The sequence below is a fragment of the Antedon mediterranea genome, chromosome 2, assembly GCF_964355755.1.
Source record: "Antedon mediterranea chromosome 2, ecAntMedi1.1, whole genome shotgun sequence".
Taxonomy (NCBI): Eukaryota; Metazoa; Echinodermata; class Crinoidea; order Comatulida; family Antedonidae; genus Antedon; species Antedon mediterranea.
The window spans coordinates 10,681,893-10,695,387 of NC_092671.1; the positions used below are offsets into that span (position 1 = coordinate 10,681,893).

At 31.8% G+C, this 13,495-nt stretch overlaps 1 protein-coding gene across 1 annotated transcript; it reads left to right on the top strand.

The window, feature by feature from the left end:
* The first annotated feature begins 2 nt into the window (after positions 1 to 2).
* LOC140040374 (alpha-mannosidase 2-like) lies at positions 3 to 13,447 on the top strand. The gene is made up of 22 exons (XM_072086264.1): positions 3 to 247; positions 2,588 to 2,941; positions 3,353 to 3,497; positions 4,210 to 4,381; positions 4,828 to 4,955; positions 5,330 to 5,503; positions 5,817 to 6,003; positions 6,294 to 6,471; positions 6,787 to 6,989; positions 7,116 to 7,298; positions 7,798 to 7,906; positions 8,099 to 8,169; positions 8,289 to 8,454; positions 8,650 to 8,786; positions 9,049 to 9,148; positions 9,487 to 9,609; positions 10,212 to 10,323; positions 10,427 to 10,563; positions 10,729 to 10,870; positions 11,091 to 11,230; positions 11,529 to 11,834; positions 12,231 to 13,447. The coding sequence occupies exons 1-22, from the start codon at positions 110 to 112 to the stop codon at positions 12,381 to 12,383; spliced, it is 3,558 nt and encodes a 1,185-aa protein (XP_071942365.1). The 5' UTR covers positions 3 to 109; the 3' UTR covers positions 12,384 to 13,447.
* Positions 13,448 to 13,495: the final 48 nt, after the last annotated feature.

Consider the following 13,495-nt stretch of genomic DNA (forward strand, 5'->3'; position numbering starts at 1 on the left):
ATTGAGTCAGTGTAGTAGTAGGCCTAACTAGGCTAGCCTAATAGTATTTACTAAATTCGTGCGTCACTAACCTGTAGCGTTGACGAAAAATGATTTTTTGAATTTTTAAATGAACTTTTATAAACGAAATATGAAGAAGTACTATGCTGTGTTCGGTTCTCTCATATTTTGTGTTGGATTTCTTTCCATTTACATGATGCTAGACCAGGCCTCGCTAGACACATTTGGCGGTGGAGCCATGTCTCAGGTAGGACGTACTTATAGGCCTAGCCCTAGGACACATTTTGGATCCCATTTTGGATCAGGTGCCGTTTTCGGCCACCTCAACTTGTATGGACTATACCATTATAAAAAGATGAGAAAATAGGGGTGTCCCATTTATTAATTGAGTGTGTTAATGTGTTAAATACTGCTGCTTTTGTTCTTTTGTTTAGTGCATTATGTTATAGCAACAAAGGGAAAACAACTACGCCCTGCACGCTGTAGAATTAATTTCAGTTTTCAAGTTAATACAGTATATTATGGCTCTAATTATTTCTATATCATTTTTAGGTATCCTTTCTTAATATATTAGGTGGATTCCTTAAGGTGGATATTGAATAATTTTTACGGATTTATAGATATAGAAAGTATATAAAGAAATTAGTTTTTATTGCAGTTACAAATAAAAAATATAATTTATCTAACGATAACACAGTAGTACATTTAATAAAGATGACAGTAGTACATTTAATAAGATCTATCACATACTGATTATTAGGTAATCAGTAAAACAAATAAACATTATAATTTTGTCAATGAATCTGTACCATTTTGTTCCCAGAAAACACAGCGTTTGACATTGCGTGTTTTTAGGTTTGGTTTTTCTAAAACGTTTGAAACACGTTTTTAAACGTTTCTGTAGTGTGTATAAATACATGTTCTAATTGAACAACGTAGCACCTTCTCAATTCGGTCTTTATCCCCTTACATTTCCTTACTGATATTCCCAGCCCAATATACAATATGCCCAAATAGAACATCACTGATTAGTAAAACATAAACATTCTATAGTACAAATATCCTACTTTACCCCAAAGAACCGAGTTTCCTTTTACAGTCTAATTGTATTTAAGTTCTTAACTATGACCAACATGTCCACCCATTTACTTATATTTGTTAACAGTCTCCTTTCATTTAATTGATGTACTGTCAGACCAATTATGTTTTCGAAAATCAATCCTTATTTCTTTTGTTTTATTTATGTTTAGTTCAAGAAAATTGTTGCCATAATCGGTAAATCGAATAATCTCAGAAAGGTACAGAGAATAATTTTGTTATAATAAGTCCAACTATAGCCGAGTCGTCGTAAAATAAAAATACATATAATTATGTTGTCAATGAATCTGTAGTGTTACCATTTTGTTTCTGTATCTACAATCGTTTCTGGATCTGGATGAATACTGACGAAGGACCACATGGGTATATGCGCCAGGGGGTGCGTCTCTCGGTGTCCAAACATCATACTTAACTGAATTTGTTTTAGAATTTTTTATTATTTTTTTTTTTTATTTATTAATTTCACAACTTCACAAAACTGACCAAACAATGACAAAAAAAAAAAGAAAACGTTTCTGTCAATGAATCTTCAATTATGTTCGTCTCACTGATGCCATTTATTGGGTTCAAATCAATGTTGTTAGGATTTATCCCTTGCAAATAAAAAATATAGTTTATCTATATACCGATAGGATTGGGCCAATTAGAATGCATTTACCAACATTCTTTTAAATATTTCACAACATTATAGAGTGTAGGTAATTTAACCAATTGTAATGTAGTATTTAGGATGTTTGAATTCGGTTCTGTACTGTAGTTTTAAATATGTTTTGATTCCGATTCATTGTACTGTAGTTTAACATACCGATTGTATTGTAGTATTTAAGATTAATTCTAATTTTGAATCCGATTGTACTAAAATTTAATGTGTTTAAATCTAGATAGGCATAACATAGTATTTAATATGCTTTAATTTCGATTATACTGTAGTGTTTAGTTTAGTTTTTATATATAATAAGTAATATTGTTACAAAATCTTGGCATTCCCTAACACAGTACCTAATAATAACATGCCTTATAAAAAGTACATGCTTGCTAGTTTTTGATGTTTTGTATTGTTCCTTGTAGTTTGTACTGCTGCTGTAGGTTACATAACAGAACAATTGTATTGTCTTCCCATTTGATAGACACCCTTCTCTACATAAAACACCACACCCCTATCATAATAATGGTATAGTCCATATAAGTCGAGGTGGCCGAAAACGGCACCTGATCCCACATTTTGTTTGCTAGTACTAGGGCCTACTAGCCTACTTACTAAGTAGGCCTATAAAATCATATATTTATTATGGCTGTGCTAAACCATAGGCTTCATTAATTTAAAATAAAGTTACAGAAAAAGACTGTGTGGCCCATATGATGATTGATGGCCCTTTGCTTGACTATTATTACTTATATATAGCCTAGGCAAGGCTACGGCACCTATTTGGGAAAAATGTTTTTTTATTGTTATTAACAAATTAATAACAAAAAATACCTTTTCTTTCAGAGAGAAATAAATGAGATTGGTGCTAAAATTAGTGATTTAGAATTCAGTTTGTCACGTCACAAAGATAGCATAAAAAATCTACGAGATGCATTGCGTGCCCTTGCGAAGGGTGACGATACATTCCAGGTGGATACTTTAGACCTAGGTGGCATTGACAATGTTCCAGTTAAGTTTACCAATCAGGCAGTGAAAGTCGATACTTACAGAAAAACTGAGAAAAAGCAGATGGACGTGAAGAAGCCAATTGAAATTGATTATGGTGTGATGGATAAAGGTGATACGATCTATGCTCAAGTTGATAAAAATGAATGCACCTTTGCCAAAACCCCAAGTGGTAATACTGCAAATATCCAGGTAAAATAGAGTTCAATCGACATTATTAGGGACCTTTTGATTTGTGCCAACCTACTGTACGACCTATGCATATTGAGTCATTGGTTAGAAATTCGACAAGACTGTGTGAGAACGCAAGTTCCAGTGTCTCTAATATAAATTGAAATGCTGTAAATAGGTCATAAGGTCATTGAAAATCAAAAGCTCTCTTATCATATGGGTTTGCAAAAAAAAACAAAAATTGTAATACAGTAATTGATTATCTATGTGTGTTAATTTCCAATATAATCTATAGTTTAAATAAAAATTGAATTGAATCCTAATTTTATTATTTACAATTTAAATTACCTCAGATGCTGTTAATGCAGATGAATTGGCTGTAGTACCTTTGTGCCTAATTGAATTACATTTTTTGTTCTGCTTTTTTTTTAGATGTTGGATGTGTTTGATAAAATTTCTTTTGACAACCCAAATGGAGGTGTTTGGAAGCAAGGCTTTGAAATCAAGTATGATGAAAAGCATTGGAATGATGAACCGTTGAAAGTTTTTATTGTTCCACATTCTCACAATGATCCGGGTGAGTAAGTGGCCGAGTGGTTAAGACAGTGGGACCGTAATTACGTACCCATAACATCGGCAAGGGTTCGAGACTCACTTGCTCTATGGTTCTGGTGGTAAAACGAGTCTTCTCGGATAAAGACTATAAACCGTAGGTCCAGTGTTCACATCAAGCTTATGTGCACTTTAAAGAACCTAGTACATCTTTCACCCCGGTGTACTAGTACATCATAGCCACTGATCATAACTGGGCCCTATGGGAGACCAGTCTTTGACTGAAGAGGTCGCCCAGTATAAATAAAATATTTCAATTAAATATTTCAAAGATATACCAATAATTATCCCCTATGGAAGCTATTGTAGGGAATATTTCACATTACAAACATCTGTTTTGATAACCATACTGTACATGATGAAAGAGTGTGTTAGTGATGGACTTTCTATTCTTGGAAACGGTTGTATATGGTTATAAAAATGGCAATTTCATTTATTTTCTTTGAACAAAAATTATTAGATTACAGTATATGCAAAAAAGGAATCATTTATAAAAAGTAAAAAATGGAAATTCAAATGCTTGTAAAAAATATCCATTACTATACATAAAATTAATCACAACATGATTCAACATTAATTAAATTAAAAATATTGCATGTGAAGTGTTAAAAAAGGATAAATTTACTAATTAAAATTCTATTATTGCATTATATTTATATATATTTTTCATTGATTAGGTTGGATTAAAACACTGGATAAATATTTTCAAGACCAGACAGTGCATATACTTGATAACATGGTTGTAAAGTTACAGGAAAACCCTAAAATGACGTTTATGTGGTCAGAGATCTCATACCTATCTATGTGGTGGAAGAGAATTGATGAACAAAAGAAAGATATTACACGACGGTAAACATGTTTTACAGATATGCGTTCCTCCATATATATATATATATGTTTGATTAAACATTCTGTAGTATAACTTACCTGTAACTTGGCTTGTTTTACATTAGGTGAATTTATTCGCACAAATTGATAGCGCTGACTATTTAATTAATATTTCATCTACTTTTTGTGATGTGAACAATTGTTCAACCCATTGAATGTTTAATTTGTACGAATATATTCGCTAAGTGAAACCAGGCTTTAAGTTATAACCACTGAAAATATTTAATACATAATGCGACATTTATTTTTCATGATGATCAGAATGCTGTGGACACCTTTTCAACAACATTCTTTCCCCCTTTTTCCCAACATTCTTTCCCCCTTTTCCCCAACTACGGCACCATTATGCCTGTCCACGACAGTGGCTTGTTAGTACACCGGCTAACCCCCTACATGTTTTGTTGCAGTCTTATAAAAGAAGGTCGTCTTGAGATAACAACTGGAGGCTGGGTGATGAATGATGAAGCTAATACTCATTATTATGCTATGATAGATCAATTAATAGAAGGACACGAATGGTTAAATGATCACATTGGTAAGATAATTACATAATTATTACATAATTACATTTGGCATCATCATAAATATCACTTTCATATCCATTATTGTTCTCACTTTTCAAATTCAATTTTTCAAATTTAACTCCCTTACAAGAAAACATAATTAAACATTATTGCATTACCTGTATTTTTTTAATAATTGTCTTAATTCTAATTATTGTCTTCACATTCATAATACTTTTTTAAGTTAATTGTAATCATTGCCATCATCAATTTCATATCTTTTTTCGTTACTTTTGTCACCATTAATATGACTGGAAACGTATACATATTGCTATAATTTTGTCCTATAGTTGACATTATCTTCATTGTCAAATCATTAATCTCAAAAGTTTTTATATGTTACCAGGTGTAAAACCTAAGAATGGCTGGGCGATAGATCCATTTGGACTATCACCAACCATGGCTTACATCCTTCAGCGCATGGGCCTAGAAAATATGGTTATTCAGCGTGCCCATTACACTATAAAGAAATATCTAGCAGCATCACAAAATTTGGAATTTATGTGGAGGCAAAACTGGGGTAAGTTTTAAATGATGTATAAGTGATTTGTTTGTTCTTTTTCTCTGTCTAAACTATCAAATATTATGTAACAATGAAAAAAATGTGATGTGCCCATATATGGACATAATGATGCCATATCACTACCATATTTGGCACATCACAATTTTTTTGTCAAACTAGTTTGATTGTTTAGACAAAGCTTTATACAAAATGAGGACATATTTTGCGAATGTGATCAAAATATAACATGCTTATTTAATGTTCAATCCTGAATGCCTCTAGCAGTACGTTAGCTGTTCAACATTTAAAAACAATTCTTATTTTTCTATAGACCATGGTTCCAGCACTGATATGTTTACCCATTTGATGCCCTTCTACAGCTATGATGTTCCGCATACATGTGGACCAGACCCTAAGGTTTGCTGTCAATTTGACTTCAAGAGACTACCAGGGGGTCGTATCAGCTGCCCCTGGAAGGTACCACCAATACCAATTACACAAGCTAATGTAGAAGGAAGGTAACTCAACTTTTATCATTTCTTCATGTATGAAATGTAGTTCCGTTAACAGTAATTATATTCTTAAGCTCTGTCTACACTATCAAACTTTATGTGATAAAATGTGATGTGCACATCACACTTTTTGATAGTGTAGACAGAGCTTTATAACAGACTTTTATATCAACCCAAGTTTTGATATTATTTTCAAGAGTGGCTTTTAAACCACAGCTTCCAAAATTAGCAGATTTGCTGTTTTGTGAACAAAAAAGGACTGAAAATAATAAGTTTATTCTATTTTAATTTTATAGGGCCAGAATTTTACTAGATCAGTATCGTAAAAAGTCGATGCTTTATCGTTCCAAAGTTGTGCTAATTCCTCTGGGTGATGATTTCCGATATGATAAAACAGTGGAATGGGACAACCAGTACAGTAACTACATGAAACTGATGGACCATATGAATGGAAGAAAAGATTGGCATGTTGAGGTAATCTATAATTATCTTACTGCAGAATATAATTCTATAAATAGCTTTAGTGATTAGGTCTATCTGTCATGAATTATTCAAAACAATCAATACTAATAGATTTATTGATTATGTCTTTGACAATTCATGAATATTCAAATAAGATCATTCTCCATGTTCTACCATTTTGGCTTTTACAGTAGCATTCAGTTCCTTTTGTGCTATTTGATTTTACTGTATATAATTCAATGATTTTCTGATGGTAGTTGGTAGTAGTAGGGCCTACTACCAATTGTTCATAATGTTATTGTGTGAGGTTTTTTTTATTCATTTCAGGCTAAGTTTGGAACTTTAGATGACTATTTTAAAGCCTTATTTAAAACTATGCATACAGAACGAGGCAACCTACCGCAGGGATTTCAAGTTCTTAGCGGCGACTTTTTTACGTACTCGGACCGAGATGATCACTATTGGAGTGGTTACTTCACATCTAGACCATTCTATAAAAATCTTGACAGGGTATTAGAATCTCATTTAAGGTATAAACAATTACAATTTTTTACTAATAAATGTAAATAATTTGTAAATAAGTCATAATGTTATTTGTATTTTACCAAAGCCTTGTATTGTAGAGTCTATTGTTTTCATTTTTCTTTCTTTATTAGGGCTGCAGAAATTATATATTCTGTTGCCGCAGCAACTGCTCGTCAACATGATTCTACGACATTCCCATACAATGAACTCATCCAGATGCTGCATACTGGACGGCAAAACCTAGGATTATTCCAACATCACGATGGAATCACAGGAACAGCTAAAGATCACGTTGTAGTTGATTATGGTATCAAGTATGTGTATAAATAGATTATTATATCTTAACCAATCCCAGTGTCCATCTAATAGATCTTCTTTGGTTGCAATGTACCAGAGGCTTTTCATTAGTCTGCCAAACATATAATAAGACTCTAATCCCATTTCTTTAATGCTCACATGCATAATTTGGCTACTTATAATTTGTATTTTTAGTTACATTTTTTTCCATATATACATTTTATTAGTGCCAAACTTGGCAGATCTTAAACTCTGTAAGTCAGTAATTGTAGCAATTGTATTATTAACTACAATTTAATTTTGAGGTATCACAATAAACTGTACGTCTACAACCTAATCTGAAGCTCTGTCTACACTATCAAAGTTTATGTGACAAAAAAATGTGATGTGGTGCCCATATATGGACATAATGATGTCATACCACTACCATATTTGGGCATATGACTACCATATATGGGCACATCACACTTAACAAAAAGTGTGTATGCTAAAATTAAAACATCTATTTTCTTTTAGGTTGTTAGCCGCTATTGATAATTCAAGACGTGTAATGATGGAATGTATTCTGTTCTTGTTGACAGATGATAAGAAAGTTTTTGCTAGAGACATCAATTTCTTTGATGTTGTAAGTTGATTATTATTTTAAATTAAATTTAATGTTCATACTTGTCATTGAAAATCATACAATTTTACTAAAACATTATCTGTGCCACCTGGAGAGAAACATACAAGAGGAAGTTTGTTTTTTTATTTGACACCATTTATACAATCATTTTGCTTTACTGTGACATTTATAAATTAATGATTGTTTTTTCAGGATGAAGAGCGCCATTCTCATGATTCTCTACCCGATAAGAAAATAGTTAAAGTTATGAAAGAAGCTCCAAGGTAGTAGAATATATTTTAATTATTTGTTTTAACTTTGTATGAGACAAACACTATTATTTCCACTTGTTTTGTGGATGAAATAAAGTTCTTATCTTATAATCTCTTTATTTTGTACATAGTATCATCATTCTGTATAATTCAATTGCCCAAGAACGTGTGGAATTGGTTCGAATCCATGTATCAGCTCCAAATGTACAAGTACAAGACTCGCAGGATGAGGTGGTAGCCAGCCAGACTAATCTGGTTTGGACCAGTAAAGAAGATTCATCAAACGATGTCTATGAAGTAGGTTTTTACTCTTTAAACGAATGTTTAAACAACGTTTTTGGTACAATCCATCATAATGATATTGTTTGTTTTTATTGCAAATCCATACATCATACCCTCCATGATCATACATATATTAAAAAGAGGTTGATACATAAATAACAAACAACTTTTTTATTTAATTTAATAGCTTTAAAAACTTTCTTTGTTTAGCTTGTGTTTCTGGTTCAATTGTCTCCTCTCGGTTTGAAACGTTTCACCGTACATGATATGAAGGAAGATGTCTCTGAAAAACATTCTTTCTCAAAAGTTGAAATTCATTATGCTAATGATAATTACAATGGTCAAAGGTGAGTGCCTGAATTACAATTATATTTTGTAATATTGTTTGACAATAATTTTATGCAAGTCTCCAGAATAGAATTTATGATAATCTATCTGTGGTTCACACTAAAATAACTAATGCCTCTTTCAATGCCTAGCAAAACTCTGAAGTTTACACACAATAAAGCATCAACACTGGCATTTTGTATGGTATACATATATAAGTGTTTTACCTAGCAATGTGAGAGGGGTATTATTTTATCACACACATACTTTTTGTCTTTATAGGGGTCCATTTGAGGTTACTTCTAATAATGGAGCCGAAGATTTCACTATTGAGAACGCTAGGATTACAGCTAAATTTACAGGCAGCACTGGACTACTCAAGGTAAATAAAAATAAGATACAGAAATCTCTCCCAACTCAACACCCTTGGACTGGCCTAATATATCTGGTTTTTTTTACAGAAATTCTGTAATTCCAAATGTGTTTTTATTGGTATGAAAGTATTTGGGACCTTTTTGAGTCTGGTTTTGAGAGAATTTCTGGTTTTTAGAGGATTTATGGGTTTTAGAGAATCTGGTATTTAGAGAGTGAACTGAAGTTATAACTTTCAAAACAGTTACACACAATAACAATTATGAATTATATGTCATCCTTATTTCTGCAGAGCAGCATCCAAGCCACTCTATAACAAACCTTACAATTTAATTTACTTTGTTTCAGTCTATAACCACAAAGACAGATTTGAAAGAGACAAGTACTGAAGTGCAGTTTGTGACCTACGGAACAACTATTAAGAAAGATAAGAGTGGCGCGTATTTGTTTATGCCAGATGGAGATGCTCAGGTAACTAAATTATTCTTATTAAATTCGCTACTAATGTTTGCTACTAATGTTTGCTAGTAAAGTTAGGTTTGAGGTACACCATGTGTTAAAAAAAAAAAGTAAAGTTGACTAAGTCTCGACGTTTCAATTCTAACCTCGATTTAAAATAAATTTATTTCTCTACAAAATCTTCTGTATTAATAATAATATACAGTAACTAATATCTGTTGAAAAAAGCACTTGTAAGCAAAGTTGAATTTGTCTGGTACTCCAAGCAACATAATAAATATGTTATGCTACTATCATCACCTGTAATGATTCTGGACAACCAACTTTACTTGCTTAGTATTACCTCACAAGATAATTGTAGCAATACACACCTTATAAAGTTTGCTACTAAAGAATGTTCTTGTACTAAAATGGAAGATGCATGTCACCTGTCATTAATAATTATTTACCTTGAAAAACTTGTTTTTAGCTTTTTATTATATCTATTCTTCTTCTATTAATTATTTACCTTTTAGCTTTTTATTATACCCATACATCTTCTGTTGTTGTCATCAGATTTATTTAACTGGTGTAATGTAGTGTATTGACTGAATGAATTTTGTTTCTTCCTCCAGCCGTTGCAGACTGACCGTCCATTCATACGTGTTATTCGTGGTCAGTTATTATCAGAGGTTCATGTTATCATTGATAAAGTCTCGCACATCGTTAGACTTCCAAAATCTGCTGGTAAGCCGTTCATCTATTACTGTACAACCATATTTTGTTTTCCACCAACAGAACCCAAAGATTGTGGAATAGTTAATATTTTTTATAACATATACTCTCTTAGGTGTGGATGGATGCAGTTTGGAAATTGAAAATATAGTTGATATTCGATCTGTTAGAAATCGTGAATTAGTCATGAGATTAAAGTCAGGAATAGAAAATGAGGACAAAATCTTCTACACGGACTTAAATGGATTTCAGGTAATTATTTTTTACTAAACTCTACTCCTTTCCATTCTAATTGAGAACTGATTTTGAGTCATTATGTAATAATTGATATACAGTATATATGAAATATTATCATCATTATAATTGTTATAATTTATTTTATTTACTCAAATCATATATCACTTTTTTAATTCTTAGGTTCAAAAAAGAAAAACGTTATCAAAGCTTCCAATACAAGGCAATTTTTATCCAATGGTAAGCATGGCATACGTGGAGGACAAAACATCACGGCTTACTTTACACTCTGGCCAAACCTTAGCTTCAGCAAGTCTTCAAAAAGGTAAGTTATTCGTTTAACATTACACATGATAAAAGAATGATTATACATCACTTGACTAGCCAACACTAAATATAGAATCAAATGGAATGTGTTCATGTTTATTGTTTGTTACAGCAGTTAGTGGTAGCGGTTTTAAACTTTGCAAACAATCTAGTTGAGATAGAAAATTGAAATTTTGGATTACCTTGGATATGACAATTCAAAGAGTTTGTTTTTATAGGTTGGCTAGAGGTGATTATGGACAGGAGACTAATGCAAGATGACAATAGAGGGCTCCAACAAGGTGTAACAGATAACAAGAGAACTCTAAATAAATTTCGACTTTTATTAGAAAGACGGGAGAAAGGAGATGACACAGCTGTAAGTCTTTTGTATTAAATAATATCAGGTGACCTGGTAAATGTGCCACGTCTAATCTAAGTGCATATCAAATAAACACGCTAATGTGTTTCTCACTCTGGCGAGTGAGAGGTCTTTACTCTATGTAATAATTTTATGTAATGATGTCTAAATTTTATTATCTTTTTTTAAAGTCTTATATATGAAATTGTTTTTAATTTATTAAGCATGCAGCATTTTATTCATCTTTCCTGGAATGTTTCATTCATCTTTCCTGTAATGTAAATCATGCCATACTTTTATCTTTTGAATTTCACAGAAAACCTCATATCCCGTGGGCTACCCATCCTTACTAAGTCACGCGACATCACTGATTACAAACCACCCAGTATATATTCACACTGCAATATCACAACATGCTAATGAAGCTAAGATATTACCAGAGTTTGAGATATTCCAGACGCCGCTACCGTGCGATATTCATTTATTAAATCTGAGGACGCGGGTAGATCAGACGAAGAGTGCGGTGACAGCGAGAGACGAGTCGTTAGTGATATTACATCGGAGAGGTTTTGATTGTTCGTTCCCAGGCCCAGCTTTAATGTGTAACACAGATGAGGGAGAGGTAAGTTGATATTAATAATATATTTGTAAATGTTGTTTACTTTTACAAATTTCTGAGCGGTGTTTTTTAGATGACACGGTATCATTCTCTAGTATAATTTGTTTTTAATTATTTCATTAAAAAAAGATATACCTGTCAATGTGTTTATACACCAATAGATTCACTGATTATGTTTAAATAACATGGATGAAACTGACTCCAAATAACGAGAGGCAAGCCATGATTCAACGTTTCAATCTTTATTTGATCATCATCAGGAATGAACAATAATTCCAAAGGCAGACAATTATAACTACAGTACTATTCATAAGTATGTAATATACAGTAGTTGTAATTGCGATTGCTGTTTTGAAATATTATATTATCATAATACTACAATAAACTTTTTTTTTTCAGGTCACAGTTAACCAACTTCTAAAGAGTTTACAAGTAACATATTTCAAACAAACTTCGCTGTCAGCTATGTACGATGGAGCTGAGCTAGCCCCAGATGCAAAAGTTACTATAGAACCGATGGAAATTAACACATACAAGGTCAAACTAGGTTGAGATATGCTAACGTGGGTTTTAATTTTTGCCAAAATAGAATTGTTCTGTCACCGAATCAATTAATATTTATTAAAAATCATTGTGATATAAATATATATAAAGCCATATTCAAAGTGGTTGGTTTTCTACTGAAGCAAATTGGCATATAAAATATGTATTGGGATTCAAACCTCTTTTCAAAGGTAATTTAAAAAAAACACAGCCTGAAATGTTGCTGCTGTAGGAGTTATCCAAAAATCTTGGTTAAATTTAGGTAATTTATTCTCAAATCAATAACTAAATAAATTCCAAATAAGGACAAACATGAAGGATTTTTTTTTTGTTAACATTATTTTTTTCTCTTTTTTTATACATTATGCAAGGCTAAATTTTACGCTAATAATGCATATTGATTGCAATTATTGTGACTTTTGTTTTCAGTTTGTGTGATTAAGTAAGAACTGTGAAAGATTTTTTTTAATAGATTTTCATAGATTTAATTTTTCTATTTTGCATACAGATGTTAAATTAATGTTGTAGGCCAGTGATGTTTTAATGTAGGTTATGTGTTTTTAAGGATAAATTTGATTTAAGTACTGTCAACTTTTCCAACACATTTGAGTTGGTCTAATAATATCTGGTTTTCCAGCTGGTAATTTGTGTTTATAATGGTTAAAAACAAATGTGACCTTTGGAAGTTTATGGTTTTCAGAGAGTCCGGAAATTTTTTTATATATACTGTACTGTATATGATGTGTTCCGCCCATGTTCGACCTTTAAGTAGTAGTTTGATTGTCGGCGATCTTAAAGCCAAACGCATTGCAGTAGGCACTATTATCGCTTTAATATTTTATTTTATGGATTTAATTATTTAAATATTTACTTTTTTTGGTTTCTTTTCATAAAATGTTTACATTTGATAGTTGTGATTACAAAGACAAAATTAGGTAACCTTATTTTTATTAGGAAAGCGTAATTAATGCACAGAACCCAACAAGAATCATGTGCTGGAACTTAACATGTTATAAAAAGTAATTGAGTTTAGGTTATTAAATAATTAGATAACTCCTAGTGATGGTGACATCTATGTTGTATGTTTTACTTTATGAATGTTACCTAGGCTTGAAAACATA